We start from the raw sequence: 26,584 nt of genomic DNA, 5'->3' as shown, positions 1-26,584 counted from the left end.
ATCCATCATGATGTCTTTATACACACACACACAAAAAAAAAAAAAAAAAGAAAAAAAAGAAAGTGTTTTATTTGCTTAGCGCACACGATGTCATCGCCTGTCACCATCGGGGTTATGGCTACATTCAGACTTCATATCTCATTAAATGAATGAATGCAATAACCCTTAAATCTCCGAGGACGGTGAAGACCCCCCTCCCTCCCTCCCTCCCTCCCCCCGGTTTGTCACCTGTCATCTCACAGTGTTCATCAACATCAAATAAAAACTATGAACAAATAAATAAAAAAAAAAAAAAAACACATCCCAAACATTATCCCTGCCACGTTTCAAACTTTTAACACCAGGACTGGACCACATCCGTCAGCGTGATACCTGCAGGTCTCACCCGCGATGAGGAAGCTACAGTTGAGTGCAACTAATTTCTGTTTGGAGGAGTTTCAAGTGAGGGATTTAAAAAAAATAAAAATAAGAAAATAAAAGAAGCACAATCCGGCTGTTCATGCTTAATTATCAAACGTCCAGTTACTGATTGAGTCTAATGAACTACAGCCTCTACCAGGAGACATCTTAGTGTCTTACAAACATGCTAGTAGTCCAGACACCTTTTACACACACACACACGCGACTACAAACAGTGCTTCAGCCTCTCCCCCCCCCCCACCCCACACACACTTACAGCGACAGAATGTGAAAGTCTTCAATCTAAAATCAACGACATGCTTGGATGAGTTTAGTCCGTCGTGGGACAATTTCAGAGAGAAAGGAAAAAAAAATAAAAAATCATCAAACAAAAATTCCTGTCACTGTACAATAGTTAGAATTCCTGCCATGGGAAATGAAAACAAAAAGAGTGGAGTGTTGATGGTATTAACAGTGATAGTGCTGTAGTGTTGTGGCCCGTGGAGAAGGGGGTCAAAGGAAGAGGAGGAGGAGGAGACACGAGGGACAAAGGGAGGCCGGGTTGGGTGCGGGGAGGAAGGGACAGGGGTGATTTTCAGTAGTTTTGGCTAAAAAGGTGAGGTAGGCCTTGTCACAACTTGGAGTGTGGCTTTAAAACTGGCAGGGTTTTCTTTTGCAGTCTGTCTTTAGTGTTTGTTTCCTATGGGAGTGTGGTCTGGTTGTGCGTCTCCAGCGCGTCATTTATCTTTATTTTTTTTTTATTTTTTTTTTTTATAAACGCCGCCTGGTCGCTCACATCTTGACGTCCTCCTCCACGCTGAGCTGAGACAGCGTCTTCTTGATGCGCAGAGCCGTCAGTCTGGCCGCTCCGTTGGCGTACCAGCACTCCCTCATGATCTTCCCCATCACGCGAAGAGACTGCGCGGCCAAGGAAACGACGGTAAGATTTACAAAGCATGACAAGGTATTTCTACTAAAAGTTAGACCGTCTACGGGCCCATCGGCCGCTGATAAACTGTATGCAAGCGTGAAAATACCTCGTAGCTCTGCCACCAGTTGGGCACATTGGGCCTCAGCTTCTGGTCACACACCACCTTCCTCATCTCCTCTATGGAGGGGTCAGAGGGCACGAGGTCGTAGTAGGGCAGCTGGTACTCCTCATGGATACCTGCACATAAAAGGAGAAGCATCTTCATGTCTCTGCGTTTGTTCTTTCCGTCGAGGGCACCGATCGGCTGCCGTTTCTGATTTTTACCTCCTGCGTTGCAGCGCCGAGCGATCTCCCAGTACACCAGACCCAGTGCGTAAATATCAGCACATTTGAAGGAGTCAAAGTGTTTCATGTTGATGGTTTCGTCCAGGACTTCTGGAGCCATATACCTGAAGGACACAAGGGGCAAATGATTCATTTTTTGACCGAGTAAACCTTGAAGGAGGAAACCTGGCCTTACTTTTAAGGACCAGTTTATCTGGAAACAGAAGGAAATAGTGCCGCTGCTGGGGGGCTGTATTCAGATTAAGACAAGCAGCTGCTGGTGAGAATTTAGAGCAGCAGGACAGTGGTAATGAAAGACGGACCTTTTACTCCGGTGACCAGGTTCATTACAGCGCTTGGAACTCCTTGAGGCCAACTACCCGCATGAGAGGCCCCCCTGGAGAACTACATACATTGAACAGCTTTTTTTCTTCCTGTGTGCATTCACACCACCAATAGACTGAGGTTACATAATAGCCAGCTGGTGGTTTGTTCAGCAGCCTGGTTCTCCGTGAAACACAACAATGTCGCTCGTGCACAAGCTTGATAACGACTGGAATTCAAGGTTGGTTCCATTTAAAAGCTTAAAATGTAAAATTTAGTTGTTTTTTTCCACACACACCAGCTGCTGCTGCTGCTTCCACGTGTTCACATCTGTCACCATGTGCGTCTTAGTCATCCAAGAAAAACACAGCTGAAACAAAGGGAACTGGACTTGTTGTCTAGTTGGTGATATTCACATGAAACTCACAAGTAGACACTGAACTAAACTAAAAACAAACATCTAAGAATTTGGTTTCTGAAGTGTGGACACACAAAACGGCGATTAAGTCTATCTTAACTTGAAAGATCCAATATCAATTGTTTTTAAATATATGCAATTTAGTGCATCCTCTGAATAGAAATCTCCTCTTCACACATCAAATCTCACATCAGACTGCACAACAAGAGCCAAAACACAATAGAAGCTACGACTGTAAGAGCAACGTCAAACCTGAAAGCTGACTGGGTTTAAAGAAAAAAAAAAAAAGTCTGACAACAGAGATGAGCTGCACAAAAGCAAGGGCAATATGAAAGATGTGCCAACTAGAGGCAAAAATGTCTGGAAGCAACGACCAAATCTCTTTCACAACTTAATTAAAAATCTCTAAATAAATCAAATCCTTTTGGGATCTTGTTAATCAGACTTAAAGCGATTCAAGCAATCAGTAGCCATACCCAGACCTAACTATGAAAAAGTTCCTCTAGTCATAAAGAGCCTCCTGCTATAGGACAGTATGATTCACTCCTGTTCAGACTTTCCACAGTATTTGATGACAACAAGAAAAATAAATAACGTTCCCAGACCTTTAAAGAAACAATCCCCAGTGTGCTGTATCCATTTATGCTCTGATGAGTATGGAAACATTTACCTCTTAGTGCCCACGCGCTGGTTCGGTGCTATATCGATTGTGTCTGTGATGGACTCGTGGCGGACTGCCAGGCCGAGGTCAGCTATAGCACACATGCCATTCTTCTTCACCAGGATATTTTTAGACTTGAGGTCACGGTGAGCGATGCCAGGCTTACCTGCAGGAGAACAAATGACACGTCAGTATATTTGACATCGAGGTCCGCGTTCCTGTCGTTATTTAGCGTGGCGGTTCGTCTCACCCTGAGTGCCGAGGATCTCCATGTGTAGGTGAGCCAGGCCGCTGGCAGCTGACAGAGCCAGTTTGATCATGCCCTCGATGGTGACGGAGTAGCGGTTCAGGTAGTCGAAAAGAGAGCCGTGCTCATGATAGTCTGACACCAGCCAGAGCTGAGTCCACGTGCCGTTATCTGAAAGAGAATTAAAATGAGAATTTCATGATTAATGAAATATTTAACCAACATCTAGCAGAGTTAAATTAAATTTCTGAACACTGACACGATAGTTCCTTTGTATTTTCACCACTCTGGTCTAGGAATCCACCAACACAACACCGCTTTCATATTTTCCTCACCTTTATTGTCTGCTGCAATGAACCCGAGGATGTTTTCGTGCCGTAGCATGATTGTCTGATAGATTTCAGCCTCTCTGAACCAGGAGCGCTCCTCTCTGGACGAGAAGATCTTCACTGCCACGTCTCCTCCCCTCCACTTCCCTCGCCACACCTCACCGAAGCGACCCTTTCCTATTATTTCCTGCAGCACGATGGTCCTGGCCACTGTCCTCTGCACAAACAGGGGCAAACCTGCAGGGGGCAGCAGACACACAAAGGATTAAAGCTGCAAGCAGCGTTGAACGGGCCCTCGCAATCCACGCTTGTCGGCGTCCGGCAAGGACGGGGTCACTGCATTTCTCAGGGGATACAGTGGAGTAACAGTGCACCGTGGCACGATAGCTAACAGTTCTCCAATGACAGGCAAAGTCTTCCTGCTGCAAGGATTTATTTTGTCACTCCTAATTTAAGTTTAATATAAATAAAACCCATCTATCCATCCATCTATCTATCTATCTACACATCTATCTATCTATCTATCTATCTATCTACCTACCTACACATCTATCTATCTATCTATCTACCTACCCATCTATCCATCCATCTATCTATCTCTATCTATAACAACGACGGATAATAATCTCCGCTAGCTTAATGCTAACGTACAATGGGAAACACCATAGACAGGCTAACGGAACTAGCATCGCCACAGCGGCGGCAACACCAAACTCTTTTGAATGTATTCTCTCTGTGGCATCAACAAACAGTTGTATACTTATTCTCTCTGTGTCATCAAAGTATGTTAAAACAGCCTCACCAATCATTAGAAGTTTAACCAACACACACACACACTGACATTCAGCCAGCAGAGAGAAATGATTTGGCTCCATCTGCTGGACAAAGTAGCGAACTACGTGTGCACTGATGATGAAATGAGGGAGAAAGAGCAACTTTTCACTTTCACTACCATAAAAGGCCCTAAAGTTTAACGAAAACTCACAATCTTCGCAGGGAGTGACCATGAAGATCATAAGTATGTCGTGATAACATCTGAAAACAATAAAAATCAGCCCGACAGGAATGGCAGGTCATACAACAGACTCTATTTAAAATCAGACATTTCCTGCCCACAATAGGTGGCGCTACAATAATTGCATGAATATTGACATATGGATGTGTTCAGTTAGGGACCAGTAACAATACTGTAAAGTTTCATGCACTTTGGACTGAATTAAAGCACGTTTAAAGCACGTTTAATGCAACTTCCTGTTTCATGGCGCGTCAAAAAAACTTTCAGGGGCCAGCAGACCCACGCCACATCGACGAAAAGTCAACAAAAAATATGCTTATGTTCATCAAGTGTTCAACTACCTAATTCCGTAGTTTTTAAAGTCAATCTGATAGGTTTAATGCCTGAAAAAAAATTGATGATTAATTCCAATTTTCTCCAATTTTCACATGTTTAATCAAAATAGCAGACTTCCTGTTGGGTTTAGAATATGGCTCCAAGAGACTTTTTTGTGCGTCCTGGGATGTTACATATACGTGACATATTTCCAGATTTTTAGACGCAACGGGCTTCAGGGGCTGGTCCGTAGAAGGTCCGTAGGGTCCGTAGGTGGCGCTACAGAGCCATTTTGCCACGCCCGTGCTCGAGGCGCTGATACATTACAATTTTCGGGCAAACGAATCTTTCTGCCAATTTCCAGGACTTTTCGTGCATGTTTAGGCATGCGTAGAATGTTCCAAAGTTCCTGGAAAATAATAATAATAATAATTAAAGCTGCAAGCAGCGTTGAACGGGCCCTCGCAATCCACGCTTGTCGGCGTCCGGCAAGGACGGGGTCACTGCATTTCTCAGGGGATACAGTGGAGTAACAGTGCACCGTGGCACGATAGCTAACAGTTCTCCAATGACAGGCAAAGTCTTCTTGCTTCAAGGATTTATTTTGTCACTCCTAATTTAAGTTTAATATAAATAAAACCCATCTATCCATCTATCTATCTACCTACCTACACATCTATCTATCTATCTACCTACCTATACATCTATCTATCTATCTATCTATCTATCTATCTACCTACATATCTATCTATCTATCTATCTATCTATCTATCTATCTATCTACCTGTACATCTATCTACCTATCTACCTGTACATCTATCTATCTATCTATCTATCTATAACAACGAAGGATAATAATCTCCGCTAGCTTAATGCTAATCTACAATGGGAAACACCATAGACAGGCTAACGGAACTAGCATCGCCATAGCGGCGGCAACACCAAACTCTTTTGAATGTATTCTCTCTGTGGCATCAACAAACAGATGTATAATTATTCTCTCTGTGTCATCAAAGTATGTTAAAACAGCCTCACCAATCATTAGAAGTTAAACCAACACACACACACACTCTGACATTCAGCCAGCAGAGAGAAATGATTTGGCTCCATCTGCTGGACAAAGTAGCGAACTACGTGTGCACTGATGATGAAATGAGGGAGAAAGAGCAACTTTTCACTTTCACTACCATAAAAGGCCCTAAAGTTTAACGAAAACTCACAATCTTCGCAGGGAGTGACCATGAAGATCATAAGTATGTCGTGATAACATCTGAAGACAATAAAAATCATCCCGACAGGAATGGCAGCTCATACAACAGACTCTATTTAAATCAGCCCACAATAGGTGGCGCTACAACAATTGCATGAATATTGACATATGGATGTGTTCAGTTAGGGACCAGTAACAATACTGTAAAGTTTCATGCACTTTGGACTGAATTGAAGCATGTTTACAGCACGTTTAAGCACGTTTAATGCAACTTCCTGTTTCATGGCGCGTCAAAAAAACTTTGAGGGGCCAGCAGACCCACGCCACATCGACGAAAAGTCAAAAAGAAAATATGCTCATGTTCATCAAGGGTTCAACTACCTAATTCCATAGTTTTTAAAGTCAATCTGATAGGTTTAATGCCTTAAAAAAAATGGATGATTAATTCCAATTTTCTCCAATTTTCTCCAATTTTCACACTTTTAATCAAAATAGCAGACTTCCTGTTGGGTTTAGAATATGGCTCCAAGAGACTTTTTTGTGCGTGCTGGGATGTTACATATACGTGACATATTTCCAGATTTTTACACGCAACGGGCTTCGGGGGCTGGTCCGTAGAAAATCCGTAGGTGGCGCTATAGAGCCATTTTGCCACGCCCATGCTCGAGGCCCTGATACATTTAAGTTTTCGGGCGAACGAATCTTTCCGCAAATTTTCAGGACTTTTCGTGCATGTTTAGACACCGAAAGGATTTTTTAAAAATCCAAAGAATAATAATAATAATAATTAAAGCTGCAAGCAGCGTTGGACGGGCCCTCGCAATCCACGCCAGTCGGCGTCCGGCAAGGACGGGGTCACCGCAGATCTCAGGGGAAACAGAGGAGTAACAACGCACCGTGGCACGATAGCTAACAGTTGTCCAATGAGAGGCTAAGTCTTCTTGCTTCAAGGATTTATTTTGTCACTCCCAATTGAAGTTTACCGTAAAACTGAAATACATACAACAAAAGATGATGAAATATAAAATTAAGAATACATCTTAAGTATCTCTAAGTATCTCTTACTTCCCTTTACATCTAGTAAAGACTGACAAATACTATAAATTTATGTACATATACAACTATCCCCCCTTTAATTTTACCAGTCTATATTTTTATTTTTATTTCATTTTATTTCTCTATCGGTGTACATTACACTTATATTGCTTACCTTGTGTGCAAACTACTGTATACTGTCGTACTTATATATTTTTTTTTTTACTACTGGCTGCAGGTACAACAATACATTTCACTGTGCATTGTACTATGTATAACTGTGCATGTGATAAATAAAACCTATCTATCTATCTATCTATCTATCTACCTATACATCTATCTATCTATCTATCTACCTATACATCTATCTATTTATCTATCTACCTATACATCTATCTATTTATCTATCTACCTACACATACATCTATCTATCTATCTATCTATCTACCTATACATCTATCTATTTATTTATCTACCTACACATACATCTATCTATCTATCTATCTACCTACCTATACATCTATCTATTTATCTATCTACCTATACAGCTATCTATCTATCTATCTCTCTATCTATGACAACGAAGAATAAACTCCGCTAGCTTAATGCTAACGTACAATGCGAAACACCATAGACAGGCTAACGGAACTAGCATCGCCATAGCGGCGGTAACATCGAACGACGGCGACCTTATACTAAGAGGTTACAGCAACACACATGACTACACATTTATAATACTCACAGACATATGTTCTCTTAACTCCTGAACGATCATTAAGGCTGAAGTTTAGCTGCAAAACGACTTCTTCTCTTGAAACTACTACAATCACAATCGCCACACTGCCACCCTCAGGTGGAGACGTGCATGCCAGAAGAGGCAGCACAGATAGTCTCGGCTCTTTTGACTGTATTCTCTCTGTGGCATCAACAAACAGTTGTATAATTATTCTCTCTGTGTCATCAAAGTATGTTAAAACAGCTAAAATCATCATTACACGTTTAAACAACACACACACACACACTGACATTCAGCCAACAGAGAGAAATACTTTGGCTCCATCTGCTGGACAAAGTAGCGAACTACGTGCAATCGTTATGGAATGAGGGAGATGGTGACACCTTTCACTTTGAGTGAAATAAAAGGCACTAAAGTTTAACGAAAAGTCCCAATTTTCGCAGGGAGTGATCACGAAAGACACAAGTATGACCTGACACAATCCAAACATCCTGACAGGAACAGCAGCTCATACAACAGACACCTGAAAAAATCAGACATTTTCTGTACACAATAGGTGGCGCTACAATAATTGCATAAATATTGACATACACATGTGTTCAGTTAGGGACCAGTAACAATACTGTAAAGTTTTATGCACTTTGGACTGAATTAAAGCACGTTTAAAGCACGTTTAATGCAACTTCCTGTTTCATGGCGCGTCAAGAAAACTTTGAGGGGCCATTACACCCACGCCACTTCGACGAAAAGTATATGCGCCTTTTTAGTTTTTGTTCATCTAGCCTCCAACTACCTAATTCCATAGTTTTGAAGTCAATCTGATAAGGTTTAATACCTGCTTTTACAAACTCTAAAAACACCACGTTTTTGTCCAATTTTCACACTTTTAATCAAAATAGCAGACTTCCTGTTGGGTTTAGAATATGGCTCCAAAAGACTTTTTTGTGCGTCCTGGGATGTTACATATACGTGACATATTTCCAGATTTTTAGACGCAACGGGCTTCAGGGGCTGGTCCGTAGAAAATCCGTAGGTGGCGCTATAGAGCCATTTTGCCACGCCCATGCTCGAGTCCCTGATACATTAAAGTTTTCGGGCGAACGAATCTTTCTGCAAATTTTCAGGACTTTTCGTGGATGTTTAGACACCGAAAGGATTTTTTAAAAATCCAAATAAGAATAATAATAATAATAATAATAATAATAAACAGTACGAAAACAATAGGGTCCTTGCACTTCGTGCTCGGGCCCTAATAATAATTAAAGCTGCAAGCAGCGTTGGACGGGCCCTCGCAATCCACGCCAGTCGGCGTCCGGCAAGGACGGGGTCACTGCAGATCTCAGGGGAAACAGAGGAGTAACAATGCACCGTGGCACGATAGCTAACAGTTGTCCAATGAGAGGCTAAGTCTTCTTGCTTCAAGGATTTATTTTGTCACTCCCAATTGAAGTTTACCGTAAAACTGAAATACATACAACAAAAGATGATGAAATATAAAATTAAGAATACATCTTAAGTATCTCTAAGTATCTCTTACTTCCCTTTACATCTAGTAAAGACTGACAAATACTATAAATTTATGTACATATACAACTATCCCCCTTTAATTTTACCAGTCTATATTTTTATTTTTATTTCATTTTATTTCTCTATCGGTGTACATTACACTTATATTGCTTACCTTGTGTGCAAACTACTGTTTAATGTAGTACTTATATATTTTTTTTTTTACTACTGGCTGCAGGTACAACAATACATTTCACTGTGCATTGTACTATGTATAACTGTGCATGTGATAAATAAAACCTATCTATCTATCTATCTATCTATCTATCTATCTATCTATCTATCTATCTCCCTATACATCTATCTATTTATCTATCTACCTACACATACATCTATCTATCTATCTATCTATCTATCTATCTATCTATCTATCTCTCTATCTATGACAACGAAGAATAAACTCCGCTAGCTTAATGCTAACGTACAATGCGAAACACCATAGACAGGCTAACGGAACTAGCATCGCCATAGCGGCGGTAACATCGAACGACGGCGACCTTATACTAAGAGGTTACAGCAACACACATGACTACACATTTATAATACTCACAGACAAATGTTCTCTTAACTCCTGAACGAGAGGTAAGACTGAAGTTTAGCTGCAAAACGACTTCTTCTCTTGAAACTACTACAATCGGAATCGCCACACTGCCACCCTCAGGTGGAGACGTGCATGCCAGAAGCGGCAGCACAGATAGTCTCGGCTCTTTTGACTGTATTCTCTCTGTGGCATCAACAAACAGTTGTATAATTATTGTCTCTGTGTCATCAAAGTATGTTAAAACAGCTAAAATCATTATTACACGTTTAAACAACACACACACACACACTGAAAGCCAGCCACCAGAATGAAATACTTTGGCTCCATCTGCTGGACAAAGTAGCGAACTACGTGCAATCATTATGGAATGAGGGAGATGGTGACACCCTTCACTTTGAGTAAAATAAAAGGCCCTAAAGTTTAACGAAAAGTCCCAGTTTTCGCAGGGAGTGATCACGAAAGACACAAGTATGACATGACACAATCCAAACATCCTGACAGGAACAGCAGCTCATACAACAGACACCTGAAAAAATCAGACATTTTCTGTACACAATAGGTGGCGCTACAATAATTGCATAAATATTGACATACAGATGTGTTCAGTTAGGGACCAGTAACAATACTGTAAAGTTTTATGCACTTTGGACTGAATTAAAGCACGTTTAAAGCACGTTTAATGCAACTTCCTGTTTCATGGCGCGTCAAGAAAACTTTGAGGGGCCAGCAGACCCACGCCACTTCGACGAAAAGTATATGCGCCTGTTTAGTTTTTGTTCATCTAGCCTCCAACTACCTAATTCCATAGTTTTGAAGTCAATCTGATAAGGTTTAATACCTGCTTTTACAAACTCTAAAAACACCACGTTTTTGTCCAATTTTCACACTTTTAATCAAAATAGCAGACTTCCTGTTGGGTTTAGAATATGGCTCCAAAAGACTTTTTTGTGCGTCCTGGGATGTTACATATACGTGACATATTTCCAGATTTTTAGACGCAACGGGCTTCAGGGGCTGGTCCGTAGAAAATCCGTAGGTGGCGCTAGAGAGCCATTTTGCCACGCCCATGCTCGAGTCCCTGATACATTAAAGTTTTCGGGCGAACGAATCTTTCTGCAAATTTTCAGGACTTTTCGTGCATGTTTAGACACCGAAAGGATTTTTTAAAAATCCAAAGAATAATAATAATAATAATAATAATAATAATAATAATAATAAACAGTACGAAAACAATAGGGTCCTTGCACTTCGTGCTCGGGCCCTAATAATAATAATAATAATAAACAGTACGAAAACAATAGGGTCCTTGCACTTCGTGCTCGGGCCCTAATTAAAGCTGCAAGCAGCGTTGAACGGGCCCTCGCAATCCACGCCAGTCGGCGTCCGGCAAGGACGGGGTCACTGCATTTCTCAGGGGAAACAGAGGAGTAACAATGCACCGTGGCACGATAGCTAACAGTTCTCCAATGAGAGGCAAAGTCTTCTTGCTTCAAGGATTTATTTTGTCACTCCTAATTTAAGTTTACTGTGAAACTGAAATACATACAACAAAAGATGATTAAATATAAAATTAAGAGTATATCTTAAATATATCAAAGTATCTCTTCTCTTTCCATCTAGTAAAGACTGACAAATACTGTAAATTTATGTACAACTAACCCCCTTTTAAGTTTACCAGTCTATATTTTTATTTTTATTTCATTTTATTTCTGTAACGGTGTACATTACACTTATATTGCTTACCTTTTGTGCAAACTACTGATTACTGTAGTACTGATATATGTTTTTTACTACTGGCTGCAGGTACAACAATACATTTCACTGTGCATTGTACTATGTATAACTGTGCATGGGACAAATAAAACCTACCTATCTATCTCTATCTATAACAACGAAGAATAAACTCCGCTAGCTTAATGCTAATGTACAATGCGAAACACCATAGACAGGCTAACGGAACTAGCATCGCCATAGCGGCGGCAACATCGAACAACGGCGACCTTCTTATAAGTATGCTTATAAGTATTGCTTACATTGTGTGCAAACTACTGTTTACTGTAGTACTTATACATTTTATATATTTTTTACTACTGGCTGCAGGTACAACAATACATTTCACTGTGCATTGTACTATGTATAACTGTGCATGTGATAAATAAAACCTATCTATCTATCTATCTATCTATCTACCTACCTATACATCTATCTATTTATCTATCTACCTACACATACATCTATCTATCTCTCTCTCTATCTCTCTATCGATCTATAACAACGACGGATAATCTCCGCTAGCTTAATGCTAATGTACAATGCGAAACACCATAGACAGGCTAACGGAACTAGCATCGCCGTAGCGGCGGCAACATCAAACGACCGCGACCTTATATAAGCAGGTTACAGCAACACACATGACTACGCATTTATAATACTCACAGAGAAATGTTCTCTTAACTCCTGAACGATCATTAAGGCTGAAGTTTAGCTGCAAAACGACTTCTTCTCTTGAAACTACTACAATCGCAATCGCCACACTGCCACCCTCAGGTGGAGACGTGCATGCCAGAAGCGGCAGCACAGAGAGTCTCGGCTCTGATTTAGTCTATATTTTTATTTTTATTTTATTGTATTTCTCTATCGGTGTACATTACACTTATAGGCTATTGCTTACCTTGTGTGCAAACTACTGTTTACTGTAGTACTATATATTTTTTACTACTGGCTGCAGGTACAACAATACATTACACTGTGCATTGTACTATGTATAACTGTGCATGGGACAAATAAAACCTACCTATCTACCTACCTATCTATCTACCTATCTATCTATCTACCTACATATCTATATATCTATCTATCTACCTACATATCCATCTATCCATCCATCTATCTATCTATCTCTATCTATAACAACGATGAATAAACTCCGCTAGCTTAATGCTAACGTACAATGCGAAACACCATAGACAGGCTAACGGAACTAGCATCGCCATAGCGGCGGCAACACCAAACTCTTTTGAATGTATTCTCTCCGTGGCATCAACAAACAGTTGTATAATTATTCTCTCTGTGTCATCAAAGTATGTTAAAACAGCCCCACCAATCATTAGAAGTTTAACCAACACACACACACACTGACATTCAGCCAGCAGAGATAAATACTTTGGCTCCATCTGCTGGACAAAGTAGCGAACTACGTGTGCACTGATGATGAAATGAGGGAGAAAGAGCAACTTTTCACTTTCACTACCATAAAAGGCCCTAAAGTTTAACGAAAACTCACAATCTTCGCAGGGAGTGATCATGAAAATCATAAGTATGTCGTGATAACATCTGAAGACAATAAAAATCATCCCGACAGGAATGGCAGCTCATACAACAGACCCTATTTAAATCAGACATTTCCTGCCCACAATAGGTGGCGCTACAATAATTGCATGAATATTGACATATGGATGTGTTCAGTTAGGGACCAGTAACAATGCTGTAAAGTTTCATGCACTTTGGACTGAATTAAAGCACGTTTAAAGCACGTTTAATGCAACTTCCTGTTTCATGGCGGGTCAAAAAAACTGTCAGGAGCCATTAGACCCACGCCACTTCGACGAAAAGTATATGCGCCTATTTTAGTTTTTGTTCATCGAGATTCCAACTACCTAATTCCATAGTTTTGAAGTCAATCTGATAAAATTTAATACCTCATTTACAATCTCTAAGAAACGCTGTTTTTGTCCAATTTTCACAAATTTTCACACTTTTAATCAAAATAGCAGACTTCCTGTTGGGTTTAGAATATGGCTCCAAGAGACTTTTTTGTGCGTCCCGGGATGTTACATATATGTGACATATTTCCAGATTTTTAGACGCAACGGGCTTCAGGGGCTGGTCCGTAGAAATTTTGTAGGTGGCGCTACTGAGCCATTTTGCCACGCCCGTGCTCGAGGCCCTGATACATTACAATTTTCGGGCGAACGAATCTTTCTGCCAATTTTCAGGACTTTTCGTGCATGTTTAGGCATGCGTAGGATTTTCTAAAGTTCCTGAAAAATAATAATAATAATAAGAAACAGTACGAAAACAATAGGGTCCTTGCACTTCGTGCTCGGGCCCTAATAATAAACAGTACGGAAACAATAGGGTCCTTGCACTTCGTGCTCGGGCCCTAATTAAAGCTGCAAGCAGCGTTGAACGGGCCCTCGCAATCCACGCTTGTCGGCGTCCGGCAAGGACGGGGTCACTGCATTTCTCAGGGGATACAGTGGAGTAACAATGCACCATGGCACGATAGCTAACAGTTCTCCAATGACAGGCAAAGTCTTCTTGCTTCAAGGATTTATTTTGTCACTCCTAATTTAAGTTTACTGTGAAACTGAAATACATACAACAAAAGATGATTAAATATAAAATTAAGAATATATCTTAAATATATCAAAGTATCTCTTGTCTTTACATCTAGTAAAGACTGACAAATACTGGAAATTTATGTACATATACAACTAACCCCCTTTTAAGTTTACCAGTCTATATTTTTATTTTTATTTCATTTTATTTCTGTAACGGTGTACATTACACTTATATTGCTTACCTTGTGTGCAAACTACTGTTTACTGTAGTACTTATATATATATTTTTTTTTACTACTGGCTGCAGGTACAACAATACATTTCACTGTGCATTGTACTATGTATAACTGTGCATGTGATAAATAAAACCTATCTATCTATCTACCTATCTATCTACTTATCTATCTATCTATCTATCTATCTATCTACCTACCTATACATCTATCTATCTATCTATCTATCTATCTACCTATCTATCTACCTATCTATCTACCTATCTACCTATCTATCTACATATCTATCTATCTATCTATCTATCTATCTATCTATCTATCTATCTATCTATCTATCTATCTATCTATCTACCTACATATCCATCTATCCATCCATCTATCTATCTATCTCTATCTATAACAACGAAGAATAAACTCCGCTAGCTTAATGCTAACGTACAATGAGAAACACCATAGACAGGCTAACGGAACTAGCATCGCCATAGCGGCGGCTACACCAAACTCTTTTGAATGTATTCTCTCCGTGGCATCAACAAACAGTTGTATATCTGTGAAGTGCAGTTGCCTTTTTAAACCCTTTTTGGATAAACAGTTGTATAATACAATAGGGTCCTTGCAACTCCGTTGCATGGCCCAAAATAAACTCCGCTAGCTTAATGCTAATGTACAATGCGAAACACCATAGACAGGCTAACGGAACTAGCATCGCCATAGCGGCGGCAACATCAAACGACCGCGACCTTATACTAAGAGGTTACAGCAACACACATGACTACGCATTTATAATACTCACAGATATATGTTCTCTTAACTCCTGAACGATCATTAAGGCTGAAGTTTAGCTGCAAAACGACTTCTTCTCTTGAAACTACTACAATCGCAATCGCCACACTGCCACCCTCAGGTGGAGACGTGCATGCCAGAAGCGGCAGCACAGAGAGTCTCGGCTCTGATTTAGTCTATATTTTTATTTTTATTTTATTGTATTTCTCTATCGGTGTACATTACACTTATAGGCTATTGCTTACCTTGTGTGCAAACTACTGTTTACTGTAGTACTATATATTTTTTACTACTGGCTGCAGGTACAACAATACATTACACTGTGCATTGTACTATGTATAACTGTGCATGGGACAAATAAAACCTACCTATCTACCTATCTATCTATCTATCTACATATCTATCTATCTATCTATCTATCTACCTACATATCCATCTATCCATCCATCTATCTATCTATCTCTATCTATAACAACGATGAATAAACTCCGCTAGCTTAATGCTAACGTACAATGCGAAACACCATAGACAGGCTAACGGAACTAGCATCGCCATAGCGGCGGCAACACCAAACTCTTTTGAATGTATTCTCTCCGTGGCATCAACAAACAGTTGTATAATGATTCTCTCTGTGTCATCAAAGTATGTTAAAACAGCCTCACCAATCATTAGAAGTTTAACCAACACACACACACACACACACTGACATTCAGCCAGCAGAGAGAAATACTTTGGCTCCATCTGCTGGACAAAGCAGCGAACTACGTGTGCACTGATGATGAAATGAGGGAGAAAGAGCAACTTTTCACTTTCACTACCATAAAAGGCCCTAAAGTTTAACGAAAACTCACAATCTTCGCAGGGAGTGATCATGAAAATCATAAGTATGTCCTGATAACATCTGAAGACAATAAAAATTCTCCCGACAGGAATGGCAGCTCATACAACAGACCCTATTTAAATCAGACATTTCCTGCCCACAATAGGTGGCGCTACAATAATTGCATGAATATTGACATATGGATGTGTTCAGTTAGGGACCAGTAACAATGCTGTAAAGTTTCATGCACTTTGGACTGAATTAAAGCACGTTTAAAGCACGTTTTATGCAACTTCCTGTTTCATGGCGGGTCAAAAAAACTGTCAGGGGCCATTAGACCCACGCCACTTCGACGAAAAGTATATGCGCCTATTTTAGTTTTTGTTCATCGAGATTCCAACTACCTAATTCCATAGTTTTGAAGTCAATCTGATAAAATTTAATACCTCATTTACAATCTCTAAGAAACGCTGTTTTTGTCCAATTTTCACCAATTTTCACACTTTTAATCAAAATAGCACACTTCCTGTTGGGTTTAGAATATGGCTCCAAGAGACTTTTTTGTGCGTCCCGGGATGTTACATATATGTGACATATTTCCAGATTTTTAGACGCAACGGGCTTCAGGGGCTGGTCCGTAGAAAGTTTGTAGGTGGCGCTACTGAGCCATTTTGCCACGCCCGTGCTCGAGGCCCTGATACATTACAATTTTCAGGCAAACGAATCTTTCTGCCAATTTTCAGGACTTTTCGTGCATGTTTAGGCATGCGTAGGATTTTCTAAAGTTCCTGAAAAATAATAATAATAAGAAGAAACAGTACGAAAACAATAGGGTCCTTGCACTTCGTGCTCGGGCCCTAATAATAATAATAATAATAATAATAATAAACAGTACGAAAACAATAGGGTCCTTGCACTTCGTGCTCGGGCCCTAATTAGCCAGCGTTCCCTATGGAGCTACTGTATTTTAAACGTATAAAATGATGCAGGTCAGGATCTTTTCAGCTAAGTAATCATTTATTTAGGTGGTGTTGTTTTTTCCTGGTACTAACCGGAGCCTGATCCTGAGGTGGACATGTCATAGATGAGGTCCTGCAGGGTCTTGTCCTTGGCCAAGTATAGATGCTCACAGGAGGGGTCCTCCACCTCCAGCCTTTGTCTGTGGCTGTAAGCCCTCTGGTGATACTGGAACAGGAACACGCCCACCATCAGCAACACACACAGCAGGAACACGGGCCCCGCAATCACCGCCACCAGCTCCACAGGGCCCCAGCTGTTTCCAGTGCCTGACCAGTTTCCCCCTTTTGTTGGGACTAGGAGGGCAAAGCAAAGAAACACAGGAGCAGAGGTGATTAGTTTCCAAATCAGACCGTTAAACTGACAGAGCCCTTGTTGTGTGGAAATGGCGCCTCACCTGGGACCTTCAGGTCGATACTGTTGCAATAGTCTACGTAGCAGCAGTGAGTGTTGAGGTAGCCTTCAGCACTCAGACAGAAGAAGGGCTGCCCAGGGGGTTGCAGTTTCTCCTGGGGTATACAGATGCGTACGTGTTGCAACTTCCCCTGGTTGTAGTAAGTGGAGGCCATGCAGGCGCCATCTGTCTCGCACTCGAAACCTGACGTGTCGCAGAGTGTGCAGTTACAACGTAAAGCTGCGGGAAAAGAGAGAGCTGAGTAAATAACAATTTATCAGATAAGGCCATGAGGTTAAAAACAAACAAAAAAAAAAAAGTCATCTGGGTAACTTCTCCGTTTTGCCCAGCAGGGGGCAAGCTTACACCACAGAGCCAACACAAAATGTAAAGCGTGTCCCATTCAACTGTAGGCATTTTATAACGCGAGGACACGGGTCTTGGAGTTCAGGCATAAGCAGCCAGACAGCCCTGAAATCAGATACTTCACTGCAGATGAACCCAAACACGCAGGGTGGAGACAGACCTGCCCGGTGGGACAGACAAAGTGAAACCCAACAAGGGGAGAGGGCTCCTGCCAAATCCCCAATGCAGCATTCTGCTCCATTCCTCTCCTCTGTCTTTCTCACACTTAACACAGTGAGCTGCTGCTGTTTAAGCTAATGAGACAGGAGTTTTATTAAAACACAGCACACTCCTGCACAGGGACCTATTAAAAGGTGACACAACGGAACTCCTGCTGCCTCCGTAATAAAAGTATGACGGCTCATCTACACACTCAAACGAGGTCAGCGGCAGAGAGTCCACACAAATCTGCCACATCTAAAACAGAACCAGAGCTGGTTGGGCAACCCGGAGAGCAAGAAACTGCAAACTGATTAGATTTGGAGTGAAATGTGATTTTGAGTCATGGCACACATGCTTCTCATTTAGAGTAAGGTCAGCACAAAAGGCTTCTTCTAAAGGTTTTCTACTACCACAGTGCACAGCAGGACCGGGCATAGTTAGGAGGTTGTGTGGGGCTATTTTTTTATTTTTTAAAATGGGTAAAAAACACAAATGAAAAACTGACCGACTACAGCGCCATAAAGAGACTAAGAGCTGTTCCTTGGTTGAAGTAAAGGCCGGACCACTCAAGTCTAATCACTGTGGAATTAGTGAGGACCACTGTACCAAAAGCAACACGGGAGGTAACACAAAGAGGAGGAGGATTTCAAGCCTTATTCATTTTCCTACAAAAAAAAATAAAATTGGCTCAGCCTTGGTTGGACTACAGACAAAGCCTGGCCCTAAGAAAAGAAAAGGTTTTAAGAGTGGCAAGACTCCACTAATCCTCTGTCTTGTACTGAGGGCTTCTTTGACCAGATGAGCTCACTGATCTCCCCCCCGTTTGAAGCACCCCGGGTGTCGGTCAAAGAAGGGTGTCAGCAGTTTAAAGAATGAGTTTAGACCCGCGAGGCGTTGTTTCGGCGTTGTTTGGAGTAAAACACATTTCAAAATGACTGATAACAGCGATTGCACCATCAGCACGTAACATCCAACTGGACAAAAACCACAAAACGTGGTGTCATAGGAGCGGCTTCCACTCAACTGAACTCCTTAAGGTTTATGTGTGGGAGCATATTTTGCATGTAGCGTGTTCTCTGATGTGTCTATGCTTGTTCAGCGGTAACTGGAAGTGTGGAAACACTTGAAGCAGGGTTTCAGTAATATCCCCGTGCGTTTTGGTGTGTTCGTGTGTGTGTGTGTGAGCGTCTTGTTCTCCGGGAGGTGAGCGGGAAAGTGGCAGGAACTCTGTGGCCTGACTGTGTCCAAATTCACTAAAGTTCGCATGCAGATGGAATTTCCTGCAGATTACACAGAGGTGAAGACGCCTGGGCCCGATAGAGAGAGAGAAAAACAAGCTGTGTGCCACATCACACTAATACGCAACATTAACGGAGGAAATGGTCGAGCTAAATAAAACTCACGACAGGGGTGAGAGCTTTAAAAACTGGACAACGCTCCATTTTCCACCTACTTGAACCTCTCCTCCTCTTTTGTAGTCGGGCGGCGGTGCGTTTTAAGTGAAACACAATCTCAAACCAGCCCTTTCATCCCCAAAGCAAAAGCAGCATTAAACTTCGTTCTCCATCCATTCCAACCACTAGACTTTTATGTGCTTTATTTTTCTTCACTAAACCTGATGAAAGCGCTCCCATGACCAACAATTGCACAACAAATTAACAGCAGCGATCTGATAAGAACACCATGATCTGAAACGAACAAGCGCATCCATCATGGAGACCGTGTGTGTGTGTGTGTGTGTGTGTGTGTGTGTGGTAAGACAGATGGTACGCAGACATACAGACAGAAGCTCAGGAAGGAAACCAAACATGGATGAAAAAAAAAAAAAAACACACACACATTCGCTTCTCCAGTCTGCCGTGGATGGTTTGTGGTCTACCAAGTGTTTGGTTTGTGGCAAATCTCCCCTTTCATTTAGGGCTAGTTTGCGACTATACCATGTGTAGCCCGCTTCCACACAAACAAGCAAAAACACTGCGGGTGGGCCAAGACGGAGAAAACCCATGACGGAGTACATCATTTTTTAAAACGGATAGTCATTGCAGCTGCTTATAGGTAAAACGATCTGATGGGAATGTTTTGTTTCGGACTAATCTCGTTACCTAAAAGCCTGAGAAATTAAACTCATTCATCACATTCGAGCAAGAATCCTGTAAACCATTGATTTGCAACGTTGCCCCTTACAATTTAATACACGCCGAGATATTAAGGGATCCCTCCACGGAAAACTATCTACTGGCTGACAAATGGCCGTGACACGAGAGTGTATATCAACATATCGCCCGGCCCCCAAACAAATCCCTCACAAAGGATGGCACGATGTGAAAACTGAGACCTCACAAACAAAATGTAAACTCAAAATGAATGTCGTGCAAGACCGGGGTGGGTGGATACGTAACTAAATCAAGCCAGAACCCGTGGGCCACTAGAATTTACCCCACATGCCGTGTTGTTTGTACAGTGCTTTGCATATCTCACTGGATTCGGAGCAAAAGTGTTACAAAGCTGAAGTTGAAGGGATAATATCAAGCCTGAATACACATGGATCAGAGTGTGTGCGGTTTTTGCGTGAACCGTGCTCTTGTATCCACATAATTGGTGGTCTTTACACTGGTCCTTTGTGTGGAGATTAAGGCGACATGAGGAGGGATTGGGCTGCCCCTTACACGAACAAAGAGCAGTGTGGGGGGAGAGCACTTCTGCGTGGAGCAGCGTGGGGGGATGGGTGGAGAGAGAGAGAGAGAGAGAGCGGGGGACAGACTGGGGTTACCAGCAACAACCCCGATGTTTTGGGGGGCTGCTCGGGGCCAGACAGGATGGGGGGCTGGTTCCCATTTGGGCCGGACAATACTGAGGGGGAGGGGGGGGTAACAGGCAGGACACACAGGGGCCCCCCAGCTGCGAATGAGGTCTGCCCAAGTGACCAGCTGCGACTGTCATTAAAACCCAGTCTAGACTTTGACTTACAGGAGGGAGCAGGGAACGGGAGCAGTGGAGGAAAAACAGGGGGAGCAGAGCGCAGAAGCGATTCCTTTGAGCTGCGACTGTGTGGAGTTCCTATCATTCCGTTCGTGTCGAGACAGGAAACGGCAGACACGGCAAGGAAGGGATTAATAAAACATTGTTGCCATAAACAGCGCCGCCTTAACGCGGACCCAACTAAAACCACAGCGTAGTCCCACTCCAAACAGATTTACCCATTAACCTTGATGACAGTCTCCTGTGTATATACACTTGTTGTTCAGAACTACTCGCGTGAAACAGCTCTGTCAAAACAAGAGGCGAACGTGGAGGGGGACGATGTAAAGTCGGCGGAAAACAACAGCTAAGCGTGCCTCGGCGTACGGCGTACGGCGGCGGCGGCGGGCTACACAAACGCAGTGGGCTTCTGGGGGCTGAGACGGAAACAGTCGGTGCGTGCGTGCATGCGAAGGAGAGCACCATTACCAAAATGCACTGGCTGAAATTAGATCCATACAGATGCCAGACTGAGAGCTGATCAAGACAAGCAGACGCCACCAGACAGTGTGAGCGCGACGCACACACACACACACACACACACACGGGCCAACGCGCGCGCACACACACACACCACAACTGTGTCCTAATCAATGCTAGGGGAAGGAGGAAAGTCATTACCTTTGTCTGCATCTCAGGGTCAGATTACTGATCTGATTCTAAAGTGAAGTCTCAGGGGCTGAGGCTGCTTCTACTATCTCTACCAACCACCACCCTCTAGGCTACATCCCATCCTGTGTGTGTGTGTGTGTGTGTGTGTGTGTGTCTGTCTGCTGTCCTGGACGAGTCCAGAGCCAGACAACTGATCAAAGGTGCCTCCATAATGTTCATTGTAGTAGTAGTAGTAGTAGTACTCCTCATCCATGCATCTGCCATTTGACTTGAGCATAAAACGCGTGTAGTGTAGCAGAAAAGACCGCTCTGATAGAGACCAGAGACACATCTGCAGTGTTTTTACCTTAAGATCAAAAAGTTTAGGATTTAAAAGAGTACGTATGTTATTTTGGTAAGTTCTTGAACATTCGCCTGTGCTGTGACGGCATTTCAGAGTTGACAACTTTGGCTTTCTGTTACATAAAAGGGGATTTTTATAGAAACAAAAATATATAATACATTACGAAACACGTTTAACTGACTTGCTTAAAATACTTGTGGTGATGCTTACGTGCACCGCCTGAATTACCACAAGAAAATTTGAAACAATATATTTCACAACACCACGTTAGAAATGAGGACATCCATTGTGCCGTGCCGTTGAACGTGGAAAAACAAACAAAAAGATGGTTGTCCAATGTTATTTTGCATACAATGCCAAAGCAGATTATGACTCCAAAACAAATAGTCCGGCCGTAATGCGGTGTTGATGTAGGAAATAAACAGGGATTTGCCACAGGGTTCAGCCACATTACTACTGAAATTATACGCTCTTAATTAAATTACTCCCAACTCTGCATATTCTCTGGCAACGTGAAACACACCCAGGTACAATTTTAAGCTGCGTTTCAATAACAAACACACCAAGAAACTGTATTCCCCAAGCAAAAGCTTTATTACCAACATCTCTTCTCTTCCCTGGATCACACTAATCGTAGCCAATCATTGTCAAGGAAGTTTTAGACACCTTCTAAGCAGGTCTGATCTAAATTCCAACAGCGGCCAAAAAAAACAAATCAAACACCTCTACAAAAGAGACATGTAATGAAGGCCGGGTGTCAGGTTCAGCCCTTTAGACAGGAACTCGCATAGCTACCGAGTTTGTCTGGGTGTGCTATGACAATAGCAATTATCTCTGTGTACCTTTAAGATATGGCACCGAAACAAAGGTTTGTTTTCCCACCAGTGCATTTAATGCATAGACCTTTTAAAACAAATGTGTTCAGAGTAAATTAAATGCACAGACAAGTGGGCAGGCTCTGGGGTGGTAGCAATCCCTTATGGTCTAACATCAGTAATGGTGGAGCTGGGTCAGTCAGAGGCTATGCTGTCTGCTGTAGCAATTAGGACGCTGTGCCTCCGGGCCAACGGAGGTCATTAACAACAGTGGCCATTATCGAGGAAAAACTAGACCACCCCGGACCCGACCTGACCCTGACTGGCTCCGTGCCACATTACAGAAATTGTTGGTAAACACAGGTTGCTGAGGAGGAGGGAGGTCTGCGGGCCGGGAAGTAAACCTGAAATTTCATACAGAAGACGTGCTACAACTTCATTACTTAGCTGCAGGGATACGGCTGACAAAACATCCCCCCGATCAAGAACAGGCCTCGACAACTGCTACACAGGACGACAACTTTCCCCTTTTCAAGATTAAGGCAGCTAGGAATACAAATGTCATTCTCCCCTTCCCTGTCCAAACTCTCTTTACAACACACACACACCTTTGAACCCAATAAGTTTCAACCTTTCTCCGTACATTCCCCTGGCTCTGATCTAACAAGCAGGTGCATACATGTCCCGATCTGACTAGCTCATGCTTCCACCACCTGAACTCTCTCACATCCAATCTGAAAATAAACAGCACAGCACCCCATATCTGAGTTTAGCTCTGCGCAGACACTTGCCTGTACAAACCGAAAAGAAGTTTCCAATCACCTTTGTGTTTTATTTACGCAAAGGCACATCAGAGAGGGATAAGACTGTTGAAGGGACTGCTGATAGCATGTGGAAGGGCCACTAAAAGTGAGTTCAGAGTTCAAGAGATAGCAGGAGCTCATCTAACTGGAGGCCCTGCGTCAACCTAGAGATGAAAAACACTTCGGCCCGAAGCTTTATTTGGCACCCTGGTGGCATCGAGTAAATGAAAGCAGAAGTGGGACCACGGATAACAAAGTGAAGATTAAATCCTGACAAAGCAGCAGGCCTTTATAGGAGATAGAGAAAATGGCGAGGGAAGGGGAGGGACGCGCCCTACCTCACGGCAGTGTGGTTGACATTGCCCGTATCACATTGCTACCGCGTTCAATTCACCCAGGCCGGCTGCGTCACGCAAAGCATGTAATGCCCATAACACCAGTATCTCCTAATCCGTACGAAGGCAACAACACGTGACTCGTTCATCAAACCTGCCGTGAGTTAAAGCGTTTACTCACAAAAAACACACTCACCCGCACAGGCTTGGAATCTGCTCTGGCGCGGCAACTTTCAGGTTTGTCTGGTTCCAGCCCTTGCCTGCCGGAATCCATTATATGGTGTGAAACCGTGGCTCAGTCGGGACAGACTTGTGGGGGCCCCTTTACACAACAAGAGACCCTGCCAGCTGGACAAACCCACCGCCGCCCCATGTCTGGTCCGGCCGCAGACGCTCCACCATGACCTCACACATCACTGTCAACGTTGGAGTAACCCAGTCAAACAAACTGGTCACTCAGGTGCGACAGTTTTTTTTTTTTTTTCCCTGGCATGTTTCATGTGAACTCATTCTCCTTATCTCATCCACGCGGGGGAGGAATAATTTTATAGTTCTTGGAACGGTGACTCAACTGTTTAAAAAACTAAACATACGCTTCAATAGATGACAATATAGTCAGGATATTTATTCTGGCACGGAGAGGTGAATTTAGTTTTTTTTATTACCAAGTTTATGTGGCGGCTGGCAAGAAGGAATAAGAGTCTGCAAACGCACAGACCTGAGCAAGAGCAGAAAATTGAGTTTCTGCTTAAGCAACGGCACGCTCGAGTCTCACCTATTAAATCCTAACGTAAAAGTGGAATATTTGGAGCAGATGTGAGCGGACGTGCTGCAGAGGTTTCGTGTCGATTCGGAAGGCAGCGGTGGGGAGCTGGGCAGCAGATGGGGAGAACGCAGACTGAGTCAGTCCCATAACTGGCGCCTCAATAGACCCCACTTGCCACATTTCCATCACAATGAACCCAGACTTCAACTCTGACTTCTTGTCTGGGATGGCTGAATGTACGGCTGTTGTCACCCTATGCCAGCATTCACTTTCTGCTGGAGGCCACTAAGCAGCCTTTTCACTCCTTACAAATGGACACCAATGGCAGAGCTGCCAGTGTTTACCCTCAAAAACACATTTCATGCATAAAGTAGGTTAGGCCTTCATTCAGAGGCTCCTTTCTTCTCCCTCCAGCGTGGATACCAGTCCTCCCAAACATGTGACGGAACTGTAATTGACCACACTGCGCATATTTTTATTTTTTAAACCAGCCAGCTTTCATTACATGGTGTCTTTTCCCAAAGCAACACGATAGATAAGCAGTCACAAGAGAGGTTGTTTTGTAAATATGTTAGCATAACAGCCGCCGAGGTTAACTTCAGCATCAGTAACACGCTGTAGATTAGCGCCAGTCGCTTTGTGTGTTCGCGATAGGTCGCAAATTATTTTATAATCGCCTTGTAGGAGTCAAACAAAGCGTAATTATTCAACTTTAGACAGTTAGCTAGCAAACGTTAGCTGCCGCCTCGACACCGACAGCACCACCATGTTGTTGTTGTGGTTTAGCTACTTGTTCCGTGTTCAACAGCGACTCGTCGGATATTATTTTTGGGAGCACTGCTGCTACTACTAATAATAATAATTCGCAATAAACTAACAAACAGCGTCTGGCTTTTGGCTCCTGGATATATGGCAGCCGCGGTTTTGAGGTCAACGCTTAGCAACACACGGCTAGCCAAATCCCAGATACAGAGCGCCATGACGATTAGCGACAACAGGCGATGCCCAGTCCAGGAAAAACACATCGAGACAAAAGCAGGAGAGGTGCGCTGATGAAACTCACCGCTACCGACGGCCACCAGCCCGAGCAGGGCGAGCAGCGCTGGGGCAATTTGTTTTAGAGCCATTTCTTCAAAATTCCCATCTCTCCGCGTTGAAATGCGTCCGAAGTGTGTCGTTATCAACACGACCAGACCTGAAACACAACCACAGACCGACCGACCGCACACACACACACATACATATACACCACACCGCCAGCAGATACGAGCGAGCCAGCCAGCCAGCCCGGGGAGTGACGTGTTTAAAGGGGTGTGTGTGTGTGTGTTTTAAAGGGGAGGGCTGCGTCGGGCCGCACGTCCCCCTCCTCTCTGCCACCGAGGTCAGGGCCGTGCGTGGTAAATAAAATACAACCTCCCCTCACCCCACCACCTCCTCGTCTCACAGTATAAAAAAAAATTTTTTTACACTATAAATCTTTAAATCACAAGTTTGCCTTACAAACATGTCTTATATTGTAATATTACAGTTGTATATTGTTTCTATATTTTGTATTTATATTTTTTGTTGTATAGTGATTTCTATATCTGATACTTCTTTTAAACTAAACTGTTGACTCTGAGAGCCCTGCACAAGATTTCCAATGTGCCTGGACTGTTGGTTTATGCACAAATGGCCAAAATAA

The 26,584-nt window shown here is 42.7% G+C and overlaps 1 protein-coding gene across 1 annotated transcript; it reads right to left on the bottom strand.

Annotated features, from left to right (window-relative positions):
- Nucleotides 1-220: 220 nt before the first annotated feature.
- Nucleotides 221-26,584, bottom strand: acvr1ba (activin A receptor type 1Ba). Its single transcript, XM_084553547.1, has 9 exons — nt 25,964-26,584; nt 17,645-17,881; nt 17,283-17,543; nt 3,640-3,870; nt 3,308-3,475; nt 3,067-3,223; nt 1,655-1,779; nt 1,437-1,567; nt 221-1,317 (listed from the first exon to the last, which is right to left on the bottom strand). Exons 1-9 carry the CDS (start codon nt 26,025-26,027, stop codon nt 1,192-1,194), a joined length of 1,500 nt encoding a protein of 499 aa, XP_084409673.1. The 5' UTR covers nt 26,028-26,584; the 3' UTR covers nt 221-1,191.

This window comes from Chelon labrosus (genome assembly GCF_963514085.1).
Source record: "Chelon labrosus genome assembly, chromosome: 10".
Lineage (NCBI taxonomy): Eukaryota > Metazoa > Chordata > Actinopteri > Mugiliformes > Mugilidae > Chelon > Chelon labrosus.
This window is presented reverse-complemented; position numbering and strand designations above follow the sequence as displayed.

Bases quoted from the DNA above. Each gene is read 5' to 3' on its own strand.
- acvr1ba (XM_084553547.1), bottom strand. From the start codon at position 26,027: ATGGCTCTAAAACAAATTGCCCCAGCGCTGCTCGCCCTGCTCGGGCTG. The intron at 3,224-3,307 runs GTGAGACGAACC...GTTCTCCTGCAG, and splicing joins GGAGATCCTCGGCACTCAGG to GTAAGCCTGGCATCGCTCAC. The intron at 1,568-1,654 runs GTAAAAATCAGA...TTTTATGTGCAG, and splicing joins TCGGCGCTGCAACGCAGGAG to GTATCCATGAGGAGTACCAG.